Source organism: Protomyctophum parallelum (genome assembly GCF_964188405.1).
Source record: "Protomyctophum parallelum genome assembly, chromosome: 3".
Lineage (NCBI taxonomy): Eukaryota > Metazoa > Chordata > Actinopteri > Myctophiformes > Myctophidae > Protomyctophum > Protomyctophum parallelum.
This window is the reverse complement of record NC_139698.1, coordinates 54931595-54954334: the sequence shown is the minus strand read 5'-3', so window position 1 is coordinate 54954334 and position 22740 is coordinate 54931595. Positions and strand designations below refer to the sequence as shown.

General features: G+C 48.9%; 1 protein-coding gene across 1 annotated transcript in view; it reads left to right on the top strand.

The window, feature by feature from the left end:
- Window positions 1–218: 218 nt before the first annotated feature.
- Window positions 219–22740, top strand: part of LOC310856758 (uncharacterized protein) — a gene marked incomplete at its 3' end in the record, with an annotated part of 66189 nt that continues 43667 nt past the window's right edge. Inside the window, exons 1-2 of the mRNA XM_083762233.1 lie at window positions 219–476; window positions 7721–7915. Of these exons, the coding sequence (XP_083618359.1) occupies window positions 251–476; window positions 7721–7915 (421 nt within the window). The 5' untranslated portion in view covers window positions 219–250. The remainder of the gene's footprint in view (window positions 477–7720; window positions 7916–22740) is intronic.

Here is a 22740-nt window from a genome sequence, read left to right as displayed (position 1 = left end):
AAGGAGGTAAAACGAGTCAATGGAGGGCATTTTAATACACATTCTATATTACAGTATGAACAGAAATATAATATTTACACATTATATAAGTTTATATTACATTAAGTCGGTTCTTCGGTGCCACTGAAATGTTGTGACGACCCGAAATCATCTCGACACTCCAGCGATAGTGTCTGTTTGGTAATAAATGTCTCCTAAAGGAGGTAAAACGAGTCCAATGGAGTCTCTACGGCTGAAGATACATGAACACATGACGTCGGTGGTGGGAGAGGACATATTGTGCGTTTTGGACAAACACACAACAAGCAGTGATGTTTGTCAGCTCAGAGTATTTGTGTTGGAGCGCCTCAGTGCAGCCGCACAGTTCATGGTCAACCTCTTCCAGAAAGAGATGGAGACATTAGAAACTCTGCTGGAGAAACAAAACAAACTGCTGGACATTGATTTTGATATGGATATCGAGCTACACACTGCAGGTAGGCTATGTGTGTTACACACACAACACCAAACTACACACTGCAGGTACAATTTAGGCAGAGTGACTTACAGTAAGCAAGCACAAAACATGGTAATACATCAAATACATAAATAGTCATCAAGTGTTCTATCATGAATAAATATTTAGACAAATGGGCATGTAATTTACATAAATTCATCCTATTTACATCCTATTACAGGTCGTCAAGGCTAGGGCAAGTGCTACGGCATCTGAATAGGTGGGTTTTCAGACTATGGCGGAAGATTGATTGATTGATTGATTACTTTATTAACATATTGGAGAATTACAGTACATTTCAAGCACAACTCAAAACAAAACTGTTAACTGTGGACGACACCATAAAGCATTACACTTGTTTACAATAGGGCCCACCATGTTCAATTCATCATAGCAATTATACATACAGATATTATACTAGCAAAATAGTGGAGTAGATAAGTGAAAGGATCGTTCAAATGGTGATACAAGCATGACATTTGGTACATATACTCTTCAAATCCCACTCTTTAAAAAAATACTGCTAGCTAGGGGTGGGCGATATGGACAAAAGTTTTATCACGATATTTTTTCAAGCTTATCACGATACACGATATTATCACGATATTTTCGTGCACGGTTTTTTATGGTTATTTTTCAAGTTACTTAACAGTACAAGGTAACAAAAATTTAAGAAATACCATTTATACTGTATTTAGACATTTAAATACCATGAGAAACTCCTCATCGGTATGTGCACGAGCACACACACACACACACACACCCCACACTATTATAATGTAGCTGTCAGCAGAAACCGCTTGTCATTTTTTTATATTTTATGTCTTGCAAATGTATGCTCTACCATACTATAGCATCACACAAAAGCAACAGAAATAGCAGATCCGCAAGCTCTGCTTATCGTCTCTGTCGGGTGGAAATCCCATATGTCCAAAACTGTTAAGGATTCAAATTAAAAAAGGGCTAAAGTAGCAGATCTATAAGCTCAAATCATGTCACTTCACTCACACATCTCGAGCTTGTGGATCTTCTACTTTTGGTGCTTTTGTGTGACGCTGTAATTGTGATGTTAATAGGTTTTCAATGTAATGGGTCCCGGGATGCACAGGTGGTCATTCAAATGAGTCCCAAACAATTGTTATGAGTCCCATTTGGCCTTTAGTGTGGTCAACTTTTTGAGGGCACAAGGCCAAGTGCCAGGGCATGAAGGCCATCAATTAAAACAATGATTTTAGTCCCCGCTCATCATTATTTTAGCTTAAAAGGTTAAGGATGATTACATTTTATTTTATTTAAAGGCGAACATTGGTTCAGAACAGTGCTTCTTAAATAAATAATCACAGCTTTAAATAGCAAAATATAAGTAGCTACTGTTGTAAAATATTGTAAACATGTCTGTAACATAGGGTCCCAGTGCAGAGATGAAAATCATAATGAAAAGGCCTGGGACCCTGTCACCCTATAGGCTAATTCATATACATTTAATTTGGGGGTCCTTGAAATGCCTGAAGAAGGTCAGTAGACCGAAAGCTTGGCAAAAATATATTGATTGTGCACAGATCTGAGTGTGCAGAGCTTCCCTTTATTTTTTCTCTTATTCCCTTTGTGGCTCCAGCACCTCTCTAAAGTTTTTTTCAGCGGATGAGCGGTGGTTCCTTTTCTATTGGAGTCCTTGAAATTAAAATGGCTGAGGATCACTGGATTAAACTGAGTTAATTCACAGAAAATACAATGACAGACAGCCTACATTCATTTCTATAGCCCTATGTTTGTTCTGCCTCGTCTGTTTTTGTTCTGATATTGTCACAACTGTGATTGATATGTTCCTTGTTTTTACCTTCTAACTTTGTTTCTTAAGGTGCTTATAAATAACGTTTAATTTTACTTACATAACTTTTGAATGAGGGCTTGGTTTAGAAAAGATTATTTTGTGCTAAAGTAATACATTGAATAACATGTAGATGTTAAGGCTAAACTGGCTGGACTGAGGACTCTGGAGATAAGTCAAGTGTAAAAAGCATTTTGTACACTTGTGTGCTTATGAACATTTACCACGTTATATCCGCATTGATACAGAAATTAATGATTATTAAGCGAGCGACGCGTATACAGTGAGCGGCGCGCGCTCTGGTGCTTGGCTACTTGGCTACTAGCCGTGGCCAGCCTAATGCCAGGGCTCCACCGGGCGCGTTGCGTCTCCGTCGCGTGCGTCAACAAACGAACCGGTTCAATTTTAATGGTGACCCCTTCATTGATTAAAAGGGGAACATTATGTGACGGTGACGGAGACGCGATGCTGACGCGGCCGGTGGAGCCCCGGTGTTACGGACAATTTACTCTGTCAACTAACGTAGCAGACGATAGCTTGGTAAATGGTGGAGCAGTCCTGCAGTCTATGCTGTTGCGTGGTGTTGTTTTGTGAGTTTATATCCATGAAGACGAGTCACGTTGGTCTTAACACACGGGCTCTGTCTGTGTGACAGACGTGGAGTTCTTTTTGGGAACTATAAACACGTCGCCCTTCCTCGACATGTTGAGCTGTGAGCACAATGCTGTTTCCCTCTGCCTAGAAGAAAGGGGGCGGGGACTTTGGGAGTGCTGAGAACTCAACAGAGTTATAAGCAAACCACGTCGTCCATTGGGGTGCCGTAGCAACGTGTGGTTAGCTTGTAGATCTTTTATTTTTTGAGAACGAAACCGTCGTACTGCAGAAGTAAAAATTACGGCATAGAACTGCATATATAGAGTGTGCATTCACTGTCTGATGCAGCACATTTATCGTGATGGAAACGATAACTCTAAAAAGCCATATCGTGGAGACGTTGTATCGTCCCGACGATAATTATCGCCATATCGTCCACCCCTACTGCTAGCCACGCAAAATTCCAAGATGGCGGCCCAAAAATCCAAGATGTCCGTCCACAAATGTGCTTTTTCCTTTATACCTTGAAATGCATTGATTTTAAGCCCCATAAATGTATTGAAGGCGAATATAAAGTTGGGCATTGCGGATCTATTGCGCATCTATTACGGGTCTTAAGATACAGCATATAGGTACTTTTACAGACACAAGATGGTGTCCAAGATGGCTGTCATTAACTTGAAGTAATCATATTTTAGCACCTGTTTTTGGTCTATGAATCAAATGATAGGTACTTTTACATAATTGGGAGAGCAAAAATATGAGTTTGAGACCCACACAAGTGTAGTGTTACACCTCACAGAGCTGTACACACGAGACCCAGTTTATAGCACTTGCACCTGCTATGACAGCCCGATTTACTGCCACATTTGTTGAGCTGTTCGCAATATTTGGCTATCCACAGTAGCAGCTGTGATGGATCTGTCATACATTAGTATGACAGACAAACTTCTCCAGAATCTCTAGGTCACTATACTCCACTGTGGGAGGGTGAATACCCAGTTTGGAGAATACAGACGAGGCCTCTGGACATATGTCCCATGTCTGCCAAGCAGTTTTCTTGCCTTTTTTACGGAAGGCTGACACAGTGTCACATCCTGTAAACGTGTGAAAGTATAGCATGCCTTTGACCTTCCCCCGGCCAACATAGTGAAATAGGTCATGCACATTGACCTTGCCTAAATGCAACCCACATCTTTTGTAGTCCAGCCTCTTGAGCAGCAATGGCACTTGACACTTGATTATGATGGATTGGCTGCCATGTTCTGCAGCATGTTTGGTGTCCAAAAATATCAGTCAATGTCAGATTCCTCTTGAGAACATTTATCCAGTCCATCAAGACTAGTTTCATGAGTGCTGAGGACAGCAGGTCCCTTTGTGACAATCACCATATTTGGAGCAAACATTTGTGCAACCTTGTCGGCAAGAAAGTGGTACAACTCTGTCTTGCTGTCATTGTGCCTCGGGAAGTTATGCCAGTTAGATGGCATGGTGTTCTTATTTGTCACCTTGCGTCTTCCTCCCTGGCCACGTTTGGACCTGGTTTTAGGTCCAAACGTGGGACAAAAACATTGTCCCTGCATCCCTCCACATATGCCGGTTATAGCACCACCATGAGGCCGATTACTGCAAAACACATTGCTTTGGCTCTGCATTTCATCAACAAAATGACATGAACATTGTTGCAAAAAAACATGTTTATATTACTTTTAAACATTTTGCCAAGAGACCTGTGCCCAGAAAGGCACTTTTTCTAGTTATCATCTGATTAGCTTGGGGTTACGTTTCGGGTGAATTATAAAGAGATTGCAGGTCGATTTTCTAACTTCCTGTTAACGACCTCGGCTAATCTTTGCCTTAAAATATGGACCTGACTGAAAAGGCCTTGGCAAGGTGAGAACAGATGGCAAAATACATTTATACAAAATACAAACTATTGAGCTTGTTGTTTTTTTGCTACACATTTTTATTTTATGTTATACGTATTATTGAGATCAAGGTCAACATAGCCTCGATACCCAGGCTTTCATTTCGTCTGCGCGAAAGATGAAAGCCTGGAAAAAGCCGTGGGCTGAACCAGTCTAAAAGTGGGAGTCAACCCTTCCGGGTGGGCGTCGCTCTAAATGATGTGACGTAGCGCTGCACTAGGGGGGAGAGGAGGGGCCGGGGGTGACGGACAGATCGATGAGATCCAATCAGGGTGCGCGCATTTCTGAGGCGCGACCCGCCCCTCTAGACCAGAAATGTCTCTGCTTAGGTCAGGCTAAGGTCAACATAAAAGTCAAGGCCAAGATATGCCCGTTTTGTTAACGAAAATGACCTTGACATTGACCTTTTAGTGGTACCAATATCCCAGAAATAGGCCTCTAGCCCATGGAGTAATACCTTTGGTTGCTTTGAATGCCAGCATCAGAACTTTGTACTCTGTGGGGGCAGCGACCGGGAGCCAATGGTGGGAGTGGAGAAGCGGGGAGACATGTGAGAATTGTGGCTGGTTGAAGACTAAGCGAGCTGCGGCATTCTGGATCAATTGCAGAGGCTTAATTGGACATGCTGGTAGGCCAGTAGGAGAGAGTTACAATAGTCTGTGTGTGTGTGTCACACAACACCAAACTACACACTGCAGGTTGGTGAACTCTGAACAACACCAGCTTAGCTACACGTAGCATTAAGCTAGCTGAACTACATTTCCCAGTAGCTGTTTGTTGCACAGCCGGGGCGCCTGATGGAGGAGAAAGGAACTGATTAGAATAACGTTGTGACGAAGCACATTTCAATGTTATTAAGCTTTATTTTCACCATATGCATGTTATCATTTATGTGAAGAAGAAATTAGGGCTGGGACTAATTGCGATTAATTACGATTAATTAACTACAGAACAAATAACGCATTTTAATCGCCCTATTTTTCTCACCGCGGAACGTTGTCACTGGACAGTTTTCAGACGGACCTGCGCACCAAGTGTCCGTATCCTCTTCAGACAATAACACCACCAGAAACAGCAGATAGTTCACCAGACTGGGGGAAGCCGCTGAGATCACTTTGCTTGTCCCCGTGGATTGGAAATAGGATTTAAAAGGCTATCCGATGGTAGCGTGGATTACAGCACAGTTGTGTGCAATTTTTCAATAAATAATTATTACCCCTATTACTACAAAAACAATGTTTTATTGCTTAAACTTATGTATTCACTATTCATTGATTCACTAGTATACCAAAATCCATTTGAAAAAAATTGCTTTCTCACTGTTCTCGGGTCAAATAATGATATGCGATTAAAATGCGATTAATCTAGATTAATTAATCGCAAAGCCTCTGATTAATTAGATTAATTTTTTTAATCGAGTCCCAGCTCTAGAAGAAATGTAACGTGTGATGCTGATTATTTCAATATTATCTTCTATTTCACAAGTATGGTAATGGGCCTTGTACAGGGGTGAGTGACAGCTGTCAGTGACTTGTTGATTGTCACCACCCAAGGTTACTAATAGAGGGAGTGACACACGGGGAGGGGGGATCGCAAAACAAACAGAGTGCAGGCCTGCACGGAGGAGGAGAGTAGCTTCAGGCGCCAGATAGCGTTTACGACCGCTATTTAATGTTTAAACGAGCTTATATGCAGCCATAGTAATTATAAAGAACAGTCGGGCCCAGCGGATTGGGCATCGCGTATGCCGCTGCCGTCGGGGATCGGAGTTGGAACGGAGGATAACCAGCCGGTGTTTGGAGGCTATCAGGGCTACAGCTACCGGTGAGACTGTTCCGAAGTTGTTCTGTGTGGATTACAAATATAGGGGTACCCCGAACATTTTCATATTTACGTTGGACCTTTTTTTGGAGCAGAGGAACCTTTCGTTACGTTGGAAGTTTGGGACAGTTGTAGACTCTCGCGTGAGCGCGCCTCATTTGAGGGGGACGACGGACGCGGACTTTGTTCTCAGCTGACTTTAGGGGGGCTCGGGAAGTAATTATTGTTTGTGGGTTTAAGTTTGTGTGCCTGTTTATTTTATTTAATAGGGAAAGAGACAGGGAGAGGCGTTACCAATGAAGTGTACTGTCTACTGTTTATTCGATCAATTGCTATGTCTGGCTATCTCTATATAAATAATTCTGAATATAACCCTACGATCCCGCTTAATCTTTCCTTAGTAATATTTGCCTTGAATGAGTAAAAGGCGATTGTTACAACTTGTTCCTTCCATGCACTACGTCCGGCCGGGGAAACTCTCCCCTGTCAGGTGAAAAGAAACAGCTTGGACTCCTCATGCATAGAAAGAAGCATAAGGTCAGTACGCTGTCCTCCCCAGGTTGGCAGAGGGAGTGTAGTGCCCAGGATTACATTAGATAATTGACTGGGTGAAAAAATGGGTTGCAAAAACAAAAAAAAAGGTTGTTGTTTGTTGAACACAGTTAAACAAAGCACATACAAATGTGTTGTGTTATTGGAAGAAAAGAAATGCATCGACCACTTGAGCACTAGCATCCCCATTCTGAGGGGAACATTATACGAAAATAGCCAATCTAATCTCACAACGTCTTGCATTGCGAGTGTGTAGATCGGCTATTTCAGGCACAGATCTAGGTTCGGCGTAGACTCAGAGAGTAAATGATAGAATAGTCAGTAGGTTAACAATGATATTAAAATATGTTTCAATGATTCAATTTGTGATCGATTTGAATCAAGATATTAGGTTCACGGTACGATTTTTCACGTTTTCTTTTAAACACAATTAATTTCAGGACAAATGACCGACCGAACCATATTGTTTTGACTATTCTCTCCTTCTGTCTGTGTGTAAAGAGGTTTCAACTGAATATGAGAAGTGGATATCCAGTCTGGTCCAGGAGGACCCACAACCTCCACAACATCAGAGGAGATCCAGTCTGGTCCAGGAGGAACCACAACCTCCACACATTAAAGAGGAGCAGGAGGAGGAGGCTGATGTGTCATCATTGACATTACTACACTGGGAGACGAGCTGTGACACTCTCTCAGGTAAATCAAATCAAACTATCGGCGCCACAGCACCATCTGGTGGAGGGCTCTCACCTCCACGCATGTATTCTCAATGGTGAGCACTTTTAGTTAGAAAGCCGGTTTGGAGTCATTAAGTAAAAATCTAGGGGTTACGTATGTAACCAAAGTTCTATTACACAGAGCAAGGCTGCTCACTTATGGGAGTTTGCGCCCCCTGGCGTAAACACAGAAGAATTTATATAAACTCACAGACAATTTGGCTGGGACTTTAAGACGAAAGGAGTGGGCGTTGAAACCCCGCCCGCCGGTGCACCAGTATAACAGTGCGTCAACGCCCCTTCGTCTTCATTCGATAATAATTGTTCTCTTCTCAAGCAACAAGAAGGGAATCTTAGTGAGCAGCCTTGCTCGCTGTTATAGAACTTTGGTTACATACGTAACCCTTAGTTCCAATAATCAGCTTAGCAAGGCTGCTCACTTATGGGAGACTTCATTAACTCCCTTATTGTCATCGCGAAGTCTGGACCCCTAGGGCCCGTACCTTTATCTGTGAGCAAAGGACCACAGCATGTCCCTCAACAGGACTACTGCACCCCATTGGGAAGGCCAATCAGACCTAAGTCTGCCATATGTGCCTAACAACCGTCTTAACGCCCTGGAGAACACCAACGTCCCCCGTGGGGAACTAAGTCTCTCCACTAACCGGAGGCCACGCCCAGGACCGCATCCAGTCTGTCACATCCAGTCTATAGAAGGATCCAAACCTAGCGGAGCCGTCCCTGCTATGGAGAAGAACAGAGGACACTTGCTGTTCTCTTCCGACGCAAACAGATCCACTCGTGGCTCGCCGAACCTCTCCCACATCTGCCTGGCCACTGTTTTGTGCAGTGACCAAGCCGCATAGAGGTATCGGCCCCTGGACAACAGATCCGCCCCCGTGTTCTGGAGACCCGGAACGTGGGAGGCTCTGACGAAAGAGGGTGCTCGTCGCACCATAACGTCAGTCTGTGTGCTAGCGCATGCAGTTTGGTGGACCGTAGGCCCCCCTGCTTGTTGATATAGCACATCGTCTGTGTACACTTCACAAAAGTCCTTAGACTTAGTGACAGTCCGAACTGAAGGACCAGATATTCGTATATCTGTCCCTTGAAGCCGAACCGCAGGAACTTTCTGTGTGGTGGGTAGATGGGAATGTGGAAATACGCGTCTCTGAGATCGAGAGTTGTATACCAGTTAGGGGTGCAACGGTTTTCGGTTTAAAACCGAACCGTTCGGTACAGCATACACGGTTCAATGCGCTCTAATGAACCGCGCTATTTCGGTTTGCATTACCGTAATTTCTGGACTATAAGCCGCACCTGAATATAAGCCGCACCAGCCAAATTTAGGGAAAATCCCATATACAAGCCGCACCGGACTATAAGCCGCACCGGACTATAAGCCGCAGTTACGTTAGCTCAGAGCCTGAGATGGCTCTGCGTTAGCTGTAAAAATCTATAGGTTACGAAGGTAACCCAGGTTAATTAATTAGACGAGCAAGGAAACTCGCTTTAGGAGATTGTGACTTCGTCATAATCACAGAAGCATTATAATACACTCACAGGCAATTGATTGACTGGGTTTGGGACCAATGGGAGCCTTGACCACCCCCCTCGGCTCGGTGGTATAAAACCAGGCTCCACCCATTGTCCTCACTTCAAACCAGTGAAACCTTCTCATGAGGCATTGCTCACAAGAAGGGCGTTTTAGCGAGTTTCCTTGCTCGTCTAATTAATTAACCTGGGTTACCTTCGTAACCTATAGTTAATTATAATTTAGACTCACAAGGAAACTCGCTTTAGGAGACGTGATACACTCCCTTATTGTAGCCACAAAGTCCAAGCCCCTAGGGCCCGACTCATAGCCTGTGAGATAAGGAGGGCCTAAGTCCTGCATGCCCGCCAGGCAGTCAGAAAACCCCACTATTTGACCTGACAGTCACAGACATGTCTTATAAGGTCAGCATAAAGAGTAGACAAACGTAGATCTGAAAATGCTTAGTGTAGTACTATATGATCCCCCCAGGCCGGAACCGGTAGGGGGAAAAAACGAGAGCCAGTGAAAACCATTATGGATCCCAGCATCTCCGGCCTCTACCTAGAGGCCACACTGAGGACTGCATGTGCCACAGGCGCCGCAGTCACATCCAGCCTGTAAAACCTGGCAAAAGTTGAGGAGGAGCCCCAACTGGCCGCAGTACACACATCCTGGATTGATACCCCTTTACATAGGGCCCAGGATGTCGCCATCCCCCGTGTAGAGTGCGCCTTCACGCTTATGGGAGGCTGCAACCCTTTACACGAGTATGACCGCTCTATGGCTTCAACTATCCACTGTGAGATCCTCACCTTAGTTATAGCCTTCCCCAGAGTCCTGGGGCCCCAGGAGACAAACAACTGAGCTGTCTTCCTGTGCGTCGCCGTTCTGTCCATATAAATCCGTAACGCTCTTACAGGACACAGATTATGCCTCCTCTTATCCTCCTCAGAGGTAAAAGGTGGTGGACAGAACTCCACCAAATCCACCGGCACGCACGTGGCCAGCCGGTTCTTAGGCAGAAAAGCCGGATTGGTCCTAATAACTACCCTCGTTCTATCCTCAGAAAAACGAGTACACTCCTCGCTCACCGAGAAAGCGTGAATATCGCTGACCCGCTTAGCGGTCACCAGCGCCAACAACAATGTTGTTTTAAGAGACAGGAACTGCAAGTCCACTGACTCCAAAGGCTCGAACGGAGGTTGAGATAGAGAATCCAGTACCACAGCCAAGTCCCACGCCGGAACCAGCGACTTGGGCACCTGGAGGAGGCGGGATGCACCCTTCATGTATTGACGCACTAGGGGGTGCATCCACGCGGTGCCATCGCCGAAACCCACGTGGCAGGCCGATATAGCCGCCATATACACCTTTATAGAGCTGAAAGACAGACCCCTGTCCATCAGACTCTGTAGGAAAAGCAGAATAACCCTCACCGGAGCCTGGAAAGGGACCACCCGTTCCTGAACGCACCACTTCTCGAACGCGTCCCATCTGCCGCCATAGGCGTCCCTAGTTGACTGGGCTCTAGCGCTCTGGATGGTGTCAATGACGCCTTGAGGAAGACCCTCCGTTTCCAGATTCAACCGCTCACGGGCCAGGCCCATAGGTCTAGGTCTCCTGGCTGGGGGTGGAAGATCTCCCCCCCCGCCTGGGTCAGGAGGTCCCTCCTCAGCGGGAGCTGCCATGGGTGCCCGCATAGGAGAGGTGTTATCTCTGACCTCCACGAGCCCCACCCTGGGGCTATCAGTATTACTGACAGACCCCGGGTCCTCACTCGCTCCAATACCGGAGATATCAAAGACAGTGGAGGAAAAGCATAAAGCAGGCCTCTCGGCCAGTCGTGAGCCAGAGCGTCCACGCCCAGAGAGCCTAGACTTGTCATGGAGAAGAACCGTGGACACTTCTTGTTCTCCTCCGAGGCAAACAGGTCCATCAGTGGCCGGCCGAACCTGTCCCAGAGCTGAGAGACCACTGCGTCGTGCAGAGACCACTCCGCATAGTGGCACTTCCCTCTGGAGAGCAGGTCCCCCCCTCTGTTCAAAATCCCCGGAACGTGGGAGGCCCTGATCGACTTCAAGTGTGCATCGCACCATAGTGTCAGGTCCTGTGCCAGAACATGCAGAGACCGGGATCGTAGCCCGCCCTGCTTGTTTATGTAGCACATAGTTGTCGTGTTGTCCGTCCTGACCAGAACGTGACAGTTCCTTATGAACACCTCGAAGTGCCGTAGAGCCAGTAACACAGCCATAAGCTCTAGATAATTTATGTGTGCAGACTGTAGACTGCTGTCCCACACACCCCTGGCAGCCCTGCCCTCGTGGGTAGCGCCCCAACCAGTCATACTGGCATCCGTGGTGATTACATTTCTCGAAACAACCAACCCCATGGTTACCCCTTCGGAAAGAAAATACCTGTCTCTCCATCGCCGCAGAGCCGTCGAGCATCCCGCTTCGACCGTGACCATGCGATGTCGATGAGTGTTGGGTATGCCTAGCGACCGCATCCACCTCTGAAAAGGTCTCATGTAGAGTCTCCCTAACCGTAACACGGTCGTAGCAGACGCCATGAGTCCCGCCATCCGTTGACACGTCCGAAACGAGACCTTGCGTCCCACTCGGAAAGACGCCGCGCAGGCCAGAGTGGAGCTCACTCTGTCCTAAGTCTATTGACGTAGCAGGTACCAGTACGCTCTTGGCGTAATTTACGCTGAAGCCTAGAGACGTCACGTGACTCAGCACTATACTGGTGTGTTGTTGTGCTTCCACTTCAGAGCCTGCGCAGACAAGCCAGTCGTCTATGTATGACGCTATGCGGATCCCCCTCTGTCTCAGGGGGGCTATCGCTGCTTGTGTGCATTTCACGAACACTCTGGGGCTCAGTGACATTCCGAACGGGAGAACTAGGTATTCGAACACCCGTCCCTCGAAACCAAAGCGCAGGAACTTCCTGTGCGGTGGGTAGATTGGAACGTGGAAGTAAGCATCTTTTAGGTCCATTGACGTATACCAGTCCCCTGGGCGCAACATGCGCAGAAGGGCCGCATTTGTCAACATCTTGAAACGAAATCTCTTCAGGTACCGGTTGAGTGCACGTAAATCCAATATTGGACGCACACCGCCCCCTTTCTTTTTCACTAGGAAGTACCTCGAGTAAAACCCGTTTAGACATTGATTGTGGGGAACCTCCCGAATGGCATTCTTGCCTAATAGGGAGAGTATTTCGGTCCGAAGAATCTCGGCCGCTTGCCCACTCGCCTGAGAGAATATAACTTTCTCGAACGTGGGCGGTTCCGCAGTGAACTGCAGCTTGTAACCCGTCTGTATGGTTCTCAGCACCCATGGATGTGTCCCGCATTCTATCCACTTTGGAAGGCACCGTGCCAGAGGGTTCAAAATCGACATGACATCGCTTTGAGGTGTCGTGGCGTTCCCTGCTGGTAAAGCAGGGAAATTTTGGGCATAGTGGTGCCGTCCCACGGTGGTAGGACCTCTTGTTAGAGGCCCTGCCTCCGTGCTTTTGAGAAATTTGGCGTGGAGGCCCCGTCTCATGATGGCAGTGCCTCCGGTAAGAGGCTCTGCCATCGTGCTTTTGAGAAATTTGGCGTGGTGGCCCCGTCCCACGATGGCAAAACCTGCTAGAGGTTTTGTCATCGTGTCGCCGAGTTGTCCCCCTGCCGCTGATCGTTTTAACGATCGGCGCGGCAGTGGGCTCATATCCCGCCGTTTTACACAAGGGTACAGGCAATGATTCAACTGATTTGTTCTGCACAAATTTATTCGAACCAAGGGAGGGAACATGGGAGGCAGAGCATTCATCGACACATTCAGAAACAAGTGCGGTGCAATAGCAGCTCCTCTTAGAGGTAAAACAGTATGAGCATTTAAGTCCAATACATTCGCAAACCTTTTTAACGTCCTCCTCGGCGTGAGGCCCGGGGCCTCTACGCCGTGCCTGGGTAAGCAAAAACGGGGGAAAAGAACTGGGGGGGAGGCGGTGTCCACCGTCGTCTCCCCGAGGCTCGGCCGTGTGCTATTTTCGCTGCTGGCCGCCGTTGGCGTTCTTAGCGCCGCCGCCTCCGCGCTGCCTTCCAGCGGGGGAGGACGATGGCTTTCTGCGAGGCCTGTCCCTCTTCAGGGACTGCTGACGCTGGCCGGGCACGGCGGATGGAGCCCTCGCTGCCTCCGGGGCCTTGAACTGGGGCCTGGTGTTGCGCTCTCGGCCGAACTCCCGTGGCCTGTCCGCGGACCTACCGTACTTGGGCTTCTTTGAGTACGATGATTTGAGGGGCTCCGTGGGCATGTATGCCTTGAGCGCCTCCTTCTGCTTGCTGTCTCGTTCGTGGCGGGCTGTTATGTCCGGCACCGAGCCCGAGAACAGGCTGGACTGTAGGACGGGCTGATCCAAGGTGGCGGCTCTGTCCCCAAATTTCGGAGAGAGGTTTAGCCATCTGGCTCTCTCGAGGACCACGAGGTGGGCCATGGCCTTCCCGGTCATTTGTACGTTGTATTCTGTGAGGAGGAGGGTCTCCTTGTGGATCCTCCGCAGCTCCAACATGTGCTCCAGTGTTGGCTCGTCGCCCATGTCCCGAAGGATATGAGAGGTGGAGCCCTGGAGCAGACCTATAGCGTTCACAGCCTTGACGCCGAGCGTCAGAGACCAGTAGGCCTTCCTGGCGATGGTAGATAGCTCTTTGTCGTGGGCGTCAGGAAAAACTGGCTCCTTGGTCCACCGGGCCTCTGGCTGGCGCAGGAGATGAGCCGCCATCTGCCTGTCCATCGCAGGCATGCCCTCTAGGCCTGCTACCTTCGTCTCAGCACAGTCGAGGTCCCTCTTGTGGTCCGGTGGGAAAGAGAAAGTGTTGGGGTTCCTCCACGACGCGCTCAGTGTGTTGATGAGGCCCTTGGTCAGAGGTAGGATCTGCTTGGCACGGGGTGGGTCCTTGTCCTCGCCGAAATCGCGCCATAGCGAGTCCTCCCTAGCTTCCTCCGGGGCTGCCTCGGTGGGCCACTTCAGGCCCGAGCGGATGGTGGCTCTCCTGAAGATGTCCAGCAGCTCTGAGCGGTCCATTTCCATGGGCGGTCGAGGGGGCCGGGCTGGGACCTGGGTTGGAACCTGGGGAGCCATGGCCTCAGATGCGGTCCCCACCGTGGGAGGCTCTGCTGTTGCCGTCGCCGCGCCCGCCAGCAGGGTGGCTTGGAGCTGGGCCTCGAAACGGGGGGAACCGTACTGGCCGCCAAACGGCCCGACCTCTTGTGGGTCGTCGTCGGAGGAGGATTCAGAGTCGTCGCCGTCGGAGCCACGGCTCTCGTCGTCCTCGTCCTCCATCGACTCCCCTGTGGTGGGGTCGTCCGGTTCGGGTGGAGGATCAGTGCGGGCAGACCCAGGTGTCGCACGTGGCGGACGGCGAGGTGCTTCTGGCACCTCAAGCACCGACGCTGCCCCATGGTCGACGTAGTCCCGCTCCTTTTCTCTCGCCTCGCCGGTGAAGAAAGCCTTGGCCCGTACGAGCCTCCGAGCTCTGATGCCGGCTGCTGTTGTTTTGCACAAGGCACACACGCCGGTATTATTGGCCGCGTCGATGGCGTGTTCCAAGCCTAGGCAACGCACGCAATCTTCGTGCTGGTCCTCACCCGCCATCCAGTTGCCGCAGGACTCGCAGTGTTTCTGGGGGACCTGCTTGCGTTGGCGACGCTGCTGCTTGTTCCGCTCCGGCATCTCCTCTAGGCTTTCTGCAGGCCAGAGAAAAAGAGAGGGAAAAATCAGCTAGTATCTGTAACACGTTTGCTGTGTACAGGTATAGCTATAGCCTAGCCAACTTAGCCTAGCACATGTAGCGCGTTCGCTGTGTACATGTAGCTAATAGCCTAGCCTAGCCGGCCTAGCCAAACTTACCGCTGTCTACACGTCTGCTGTGCACACAGTGGAGAGAATTTGGCGGGATGCTAAAACCGAACACGTTTGCTGTGTTCGTAGCAAGGCAGTAGCCCGTGGCTACAGCCTAACCAAACTGTGCTAACTGTCGACACGTCCGCCGTGTATACGGTAGAGCAGAGTTTAGGAAACTAAAAAGGGAACACGTTCGCTGTGTTCGCAGAATAGTTAAGTCTAGCAAGCGCTAACAAGAGCGCAGTCGCGTCCTTCTGCAGGACTCGTGCTAGACAGAAAACAGAGAATAAAGTACAGTGTGAAAATTAGGGCCGTTCGCCGGTCAACTAATGAAGAACACTTACGTGAATATGTTCTGGAAAACAATGTCCAAGTGCAGTCGGGGTGCCAGGATCCGCTCCTGTCCGTTGACTCAATTACTAGGACTTTGTAGCAATGCTGTTGCTGTGTGTTCTCGCATGAGAAGTTTCACAAAAGTGAGGACAATGGGTGGAGCCTGGTTTTATACCACCGAGCCGAGGGGGGTGGTCAAGGCTCCCATTGGTCCCAAACCCAGTCAATCAATTGCCTGTGAGTGTATTATAATGCTTCTGTGATTATGACGAAGTCACAATCTCCTAAAGCGAGTTTCCTTGTGAGTCTAAATTATAATTAACCATAGATTAGCCGCACCGTTGTATAAGCCGCAGGGTTCAAATCATGGGTAAAAAGCTGCGGCTTATAGTCCGGAAATTACGGTAATTAATTTCTTACAGCTGCGAAGAATGTATTTCTCCGTCACACACCGGCCTACTTAGAAGTCTAGCACTCTATCGGTCACACACCGTCCTACTAAGAAGTCTAGCACTCTTTCGGTCACAGAAGTGTAGCACTAGCACTCTGTCGGCCCACCCCCTACACACACACACACACACACACACACACACACACAGAGACGGCATGATGAGGAGAATCCACTCCAGCCCTCGTAAACGTCGTTCTTGGAATAATTATTGATCGTCATACACAGAGAGACACACAGCGGAGTAACCTCGCGCCAACAGGCTTCTAAGCAGGGTCTTTGTAAATGTGTTCAGATCTGATTCTGCATCTGCACTCGCTGTTTGAGTGCTAATTAAGAGGGAGATTGAGAGCAAAAACAACCCGCAGCAGGACATTAATTCCGTCAGACAAACAAAATGTCCAATCCATGACTGTAGATAGAAGCCCTTCTTCTAATAATATAAGCATAATATCCTTAAATCCTCATGTAGACTTATTGTAAACTTTTGTATTTTTCTGTGCGACACGACGCATTCACTGTGTGAATCCTCCCCTCCCCTCCCCTCCACCACTCTCCTCTCCTCATGTGCTTACTACCCCGTGTGAGCGCATAGGTGCATTTCTTTCCCCTTTGGAAATAATGATGAGGCACATTAAAATGGCAATATAAGGTTTTTTTCCCCCTTTAAAATAATGAAAATGCAGAAATGCCTAATAAAATAATGTATGCTAAAAAACTGAAAGAAGAAAAGAAAATGATATAAATAAACTTTTTTGAGTGGTGCAAGCCACTGCCTGGCTGGCTGGGTATGAGCATGAAAACAGCATGGTTGTTTTTCACCACCTGTGCGCAACCTAACACACACACAAACACACACACACACACACACACACACACACACACACGCACATTATTAACTGTATATATGATGATTTCGTGTGTGCCAGTACAGTACAGTACAGTAGAGGGTACAGTAGAGGGACCGGCACACAGTAACTCTGTAATCTCTCAACCGTTTCGGACACGGGGCGGCTCGCCGGAACCGGCCCGGCCCCCTGTGCGCGTTCCTGGGGGTCACTTCACACGTGTGTAATTTTTTTTTACTGTACCGAACCGAAACCGTGGCCCCCATACCGAGGTTCGAACCGAACCGAGGTCTAACTGAACCGTTGCACCCCTAATACCAGTCCCCTTGACGCATCATGGTAGAGCGGCGCCCCTTACGGTCAGAACCTGGGCCTGGGGCCTCTGTCCTGCAATATGGACCTGGGGCTCTGGTGCTGTGTCCACGGCAGTTACACTTGCATTCGACAGCCACGGGCCTCCTTGAAGGCCCGGGCTGCGGGCCCATTCCCTTGAGTTTCAAGTGACGATTCATGAGACCGGTTTTCAGTAGAGAACACCGCCTTATTGAGAAAAGTGGTGCACTCTAGTGGCCTAGGCGTGCAGAAGCAACACTTGCTTTAGTGACAGAGGCCCTTAATTTCTTCAATAATGAAAAAATAATTGGGCGTGACCTCCCGGGCCTGGGACAGTTTTTTTTTTTTTACTGTACCAGATGCGGGATATAATCCCCACGTTATGGGCTTATGCCCTTCAGGTAGTTTCAGGTCATATTCGTGTCTTTGTTTCATTGTATTTATTTTTATTAATAAAAAAGCATACAGGAATGAACACCACACAATACAGCATTTTGAAGAGAAATGTACAGAGGCACACTGCATGGACATTTTCAACAAAACGTTTGTCTCTATTTTGCGGTCCGAGGGTGGGGTCCGAGACCACTACCCTCTGCGCTGAGACCCCTGAAGTGGAGGGAAGAGAGGTGGGGTACGTCCTGACCCCCCTCTGAGTCTTAAGTCTGCGTTCTGAGGGTGAGGTCTGAGACCACTACCCTCTACGCTGGGGACCCTGGAGTGGAGGGAAAAAGAGGTGGTGTACGTCCTGACCCCCCTCTAAGTCCGACCTGGCCCTTTACAGCCGCTTCCCACGTCCGCGTCCCTTGGGAGCGTAGGTCCTGTAGGGTGGGGGGGGCAGCGTCCCTCGGCCCCGGGACGTCCCTGCTGGGTCGGTCTCACCATGGCTGAGTGAGCCGTTCTGTCCTCCCCGTGGACCTCTCTGGGTGGGCCACCGGCCCTCTCGACGTGGCCTGAGAGGGGGGTCGTGGGGACCCCTCTCAGCCTGCCCTGTCGGAGGACAGGCATCTCCCCTGTCTGCTCCGCTGACTCGCACCACAGCGAGGCCATCTCTCTGTTGAGGTGGTGGAATCTGGCCAGGTCTGGCGAAGACTTGCTCGGGGGAGCTGCTGGGTCGACCGGGCAGGCCGCCATGGCTCCGTGCAGCAGGGGCGAGTCCCCCTGGTGCGCGTCGTCCTCGCCCGTCCTCTCCACGACGCTGGCCTCGTCCACGGTGACGGGGTCCTCGTCGTACGGCTCGTAGTGGGCCGGAAAGTCCTCTCTCTCTCCCTCCTCTTCCCAGGGTCGCGGGGGGAGAGACTGTGTGTCTCGGGCGCTAGCCTGCGGTGCCGGATAGGCCGCTCCTGGGCGGCAGCAGCCCTCGGTGTAGCCAGAGGCAGTCCTCCGACGAACCTCGCAGTGGGTGGCGGGGTTCCGGCGAGCCGCTGGTTTTCAGGCTTTGCGAAGTACGCCTTCACCCTGCAGAGGCTGTGGAGATTCATGTTGTCGCACGGGGTGCACGAGGGGCCCTCCCCTGTGATGGCATCCTCGGCGTGAGCGACCCCCAGGCAGTACAGGCAAACCCTATGTTCGTCCTGCCCGGACATGGTGTTCCCACAGGCCGCCAAGGCGCAGGTCTTCTGTGGCAGGCCCTTGTGCTCCCGTCGGATCCGGTGCAGCTCGGAGGCTCCGGGTGCGCCCGCCTTGGGCGTCGGACGGGAAGCCATCTTCGAAGAAGTACAGGCCAGTTCCTGCGGCCAAGGGAACATAGTGTCCATGTCAGCGGACCACTGCCTGGCTCAGTTAGGCCTGGAGGCTTCCTGATGCTGAGCCTCGTCCTCGTCCTCTCTCCCCCGTGCGTGGGCGTCCTGCTGGGTCTGATATGCCCTGTGGGCGCGCTTCAGTCTGCTACGCTTCAGCAGGTCGGAGAAGGCAAGGCAATGTGGGCATCGCTCTGGGTTCTCCACCGCCTCATCAGCATGGCCATAACCCAGGCAGTAGACACTCATCGTGCTTGTCGGCATGGGTGAGCAGGCCCCTGCATGACTTGCAGGCCCTCTGCAGGCACTGGCTGTCAGCGTCCGCTAGGGCGCGACGGCGTCGACGACGGGCCTTGGTCGGGGACTCAGGCATCTTATAACGCTAAGATGCACGTGGAAGCAATAAACAAGGCAAGACGGGGCCGAGTTAGTAGGCAGCCACATTTAAGTGGAAGCCAGGACAGAGCTATCACTAGCTGCTGCGAAAGACCGTCACTTAAAAAAAAAAAAAAATTGTAATGCCAAGATACACGTGGACAAACAAGCCACAAACAAGGCTCGCTGGTTATAGAACTCCGGTTACACACGTAACCTCCCATTCTAATAATCAGTTTCACAAGGCTGCATGCCTGTAGGGACCCGAGTTGGTAGGCAGTCACGTTACAGTGAGGGCTAGGACAGAGCTATTGCTTGCTGCTGTGAAAGACCGTCACTTTATGTGGAGACTTAAAACAGGGCTGTCGCCAGCCACTGTAGAAGACGCCACGTGCGTGTGGAAGCTGAGAATAGGGCTATTGCTAGCCGTTATCAAAGACCGTCACACAACGTGGAAGCTAAACAGTATTATTACTATATGCTGCTCAGGTTAGTAGGCAGCCACGTTTAAGTGGAAGCTAGGACAGAGCTATCACTAGCTGCTGCGATAGACCGTCACTTTTTCTTGTAATGCCAAGATACACGTGGACAAACAAGCCACAAACAAGGCTCGCTGGTTATAGAACTCCGGTTACACACGTAACCTCCCATTCTATAATCAGTTTCACAAACTGCATGCCTGTAGGGAGCCGAGTTGGTAGGTAGTTACGTTGAAGTGAGGGCTAGGACAGAGCTATTGCTGGCTGCTGTGAAAGACCGTCACTTTATGTGGAGACTTAAAACAGGGCTGTCGCCAGCCACTGTATAAGACGCCACGTGCGCGTGGAAGCTGAGAATAGGGCTATTGCTAGCCATTATCAAAGACCGTCACACAACGTGGAAGCTAAACAGTATTACTATATGCTGCTCAGGTTACCACACCGTCGAGGGTTTAGAAAAAACGCGGGACGTGTGTGTGTCGGCTAGAGCGGGCTATTACTAGCCACCGCTAACGCCGCCACACGTGTGGAAGCTAACAAAGGGTTGTGCACCGCTTCAAGCCCGTCACACGTTCGAGACCTTGAGGCCAACGAAAGTTTGTGTGGAAGCAAAAACTGGCTGTAGCTAACCGCGTTACAGACCGTCACACAGGTAATTTAAGAAGCCAGCTAGGGCCGCTGGGCCACTACACAGAGCTAAATTACCCACTAAGTTAGTAATAACTTAGTAAAGAAAGCGGACTTACCGTCTTTCTTCTTCTCGAAGCCTCTGGGAAAAGTAGTTTCCGCGGTACCGAGAAGGCTTCTCGTCCTTGTGGAAATAAATCAGATACTAATCCTTAAGGGAGACTTCGCTGCGCTGTGTTCACACATGAGAAGAAACAAATGAATGAAGACGAAGGGGCGTTGACGCACTGTTATACTGGTGCACCGGCGGGCGGGGTTTCAACGCCCACTCCTTTCGTCTTAAAGTCCCAGCCAAATTGTCTGTGAGTTTATATAAATGCTTCTGTGTTTACGCCAGGGGGCGCAAACTCCCATAAGTGAGCAGCCTTGCTAAGCTGATTATTAGAACTGCTGTGTAACATGTCCCGCGATTGTCATTTAATCCACCCAAAACGCTTAGAGAAAAGAGCCACAAATCAAACTTGTTTCTGGTTTAAAAAAAAGATTCAGAGATATTGGCGTTCTAAGATGCTGCGTCCTCATACACAGCATAACACCATTGTTTTGTGTCTTTCCATTTTGGAAATAACTTCCTACGTCCGGGTCGTCTCTCGCCTGTACGTCTCTAACTAATTGACAGATTCACACAGTGCTCAAGTCACTGACCCGTTTCTATAGCAACCCCACACTGCAGTGACTGTCATTTTGAGATTAGATTTATAATTGTAATAATTGTTATAAAAAAGTTCATAATATAAATTAATTTAGTCTGGTTTTCTACAGAGTGTCAGGCTGTTTACAAAGTTCAATATGATACATATCTTATAGTCCTTTAGTCTCCATAGTCTAGTTTGTGCATATTGTTCATATTGCGTATTGTCGTCTTTCTTGGTCCCGCCTTATCACTGCTTGCAGCTATATTTTCCTTTTGGATATGTAATTGTCCTAGAGAACGTTCAATTGTTTGGGTGAGTAGATATGTTTAATCTGAAACTAGCAACTTGCAAGATACACACAACTAGATCATACATAGCAACAACTAAAAAGATTCCTTTTACCCATCAAATGATTTTGAAAGATAGTTGGGTTACGTTACCATCAACAGCCAACCAGCTCTGATCCATAGCTCTAATGCAATGGCATTAGGGCTATGGACCAGCCGACCAGGTCTACTTTCAAAACCAATTTTACATCAGTACTAAACAACATGGCTCCTTTGAGAACCATCAGGGTCAAAACCCCGCTCGGAGCCATGGATGAATTCGGACATACAGACTGCAATGAAAGCCAGAGACAAAAAATATATATCTCTCTCTCACTCATGCACACCCCCCCCCCCCCCCCCCCCCCACACACACACACACACACACACACACACACACACACACTGGACTCCGTTCCGGTGATATTGATTATTTATTAAGTAATTAAAGTATGCCTAGCCTACTAGTTGGCACAATGTTTCACATCATCTGCTAATTAAAAGCAAACTTTAAATGTGCTGATGCTGTAGTGTAAACGGTGAGGGTCCGGGGTGTGTGGAGGAGGAGCGGTCTCCTACTGCCACATATAGCCAGCCGAGGAGGGTCAGTGACAGACAGACAGCGCCGAGATAGGGGCTCCCTTCCTCGGAAGACTTGGGACTGAATGTCCGGAAACCGCACGTAAACATAAGCTGTTTTAATTGCTTTTACGACGTGCTGGATATATACAATTGTATTTCTACGGTATGCTCTTGCTAAATCAACATTAACATTACATAATGCCCGGAGAGTTTCGCTCGTGGCCTGGGGGAGAGGAGAGCGGAGTGGGGGGGAGACATGAACACTGAAGACAGGGGAGGATTGAGATCCGGTCCGTTCGGTTATTTACAAACAAGTTTACCAAGATTATATTATTTATTCATCGATAAATAGGTTATGATGTAACTAAATATATCATTATGTCTCCTCTACAGTCGCTATTTTACATTTTAGACTTTCAAATGCGCATCTGCTCAAACTGTCTGTGTTTCTTCTCAAAGCCAGTCCAGGCAGCTTGAGTGACAGGTACCTTGTACTCAGCGCAGATCCACTTAGATGCATTTTATTTCATGACAAGAATAGTGCATTTGGCCCAGGCCGTAGCGTAACGGTCTGGGCACCGGACTGGTGATCCAGTC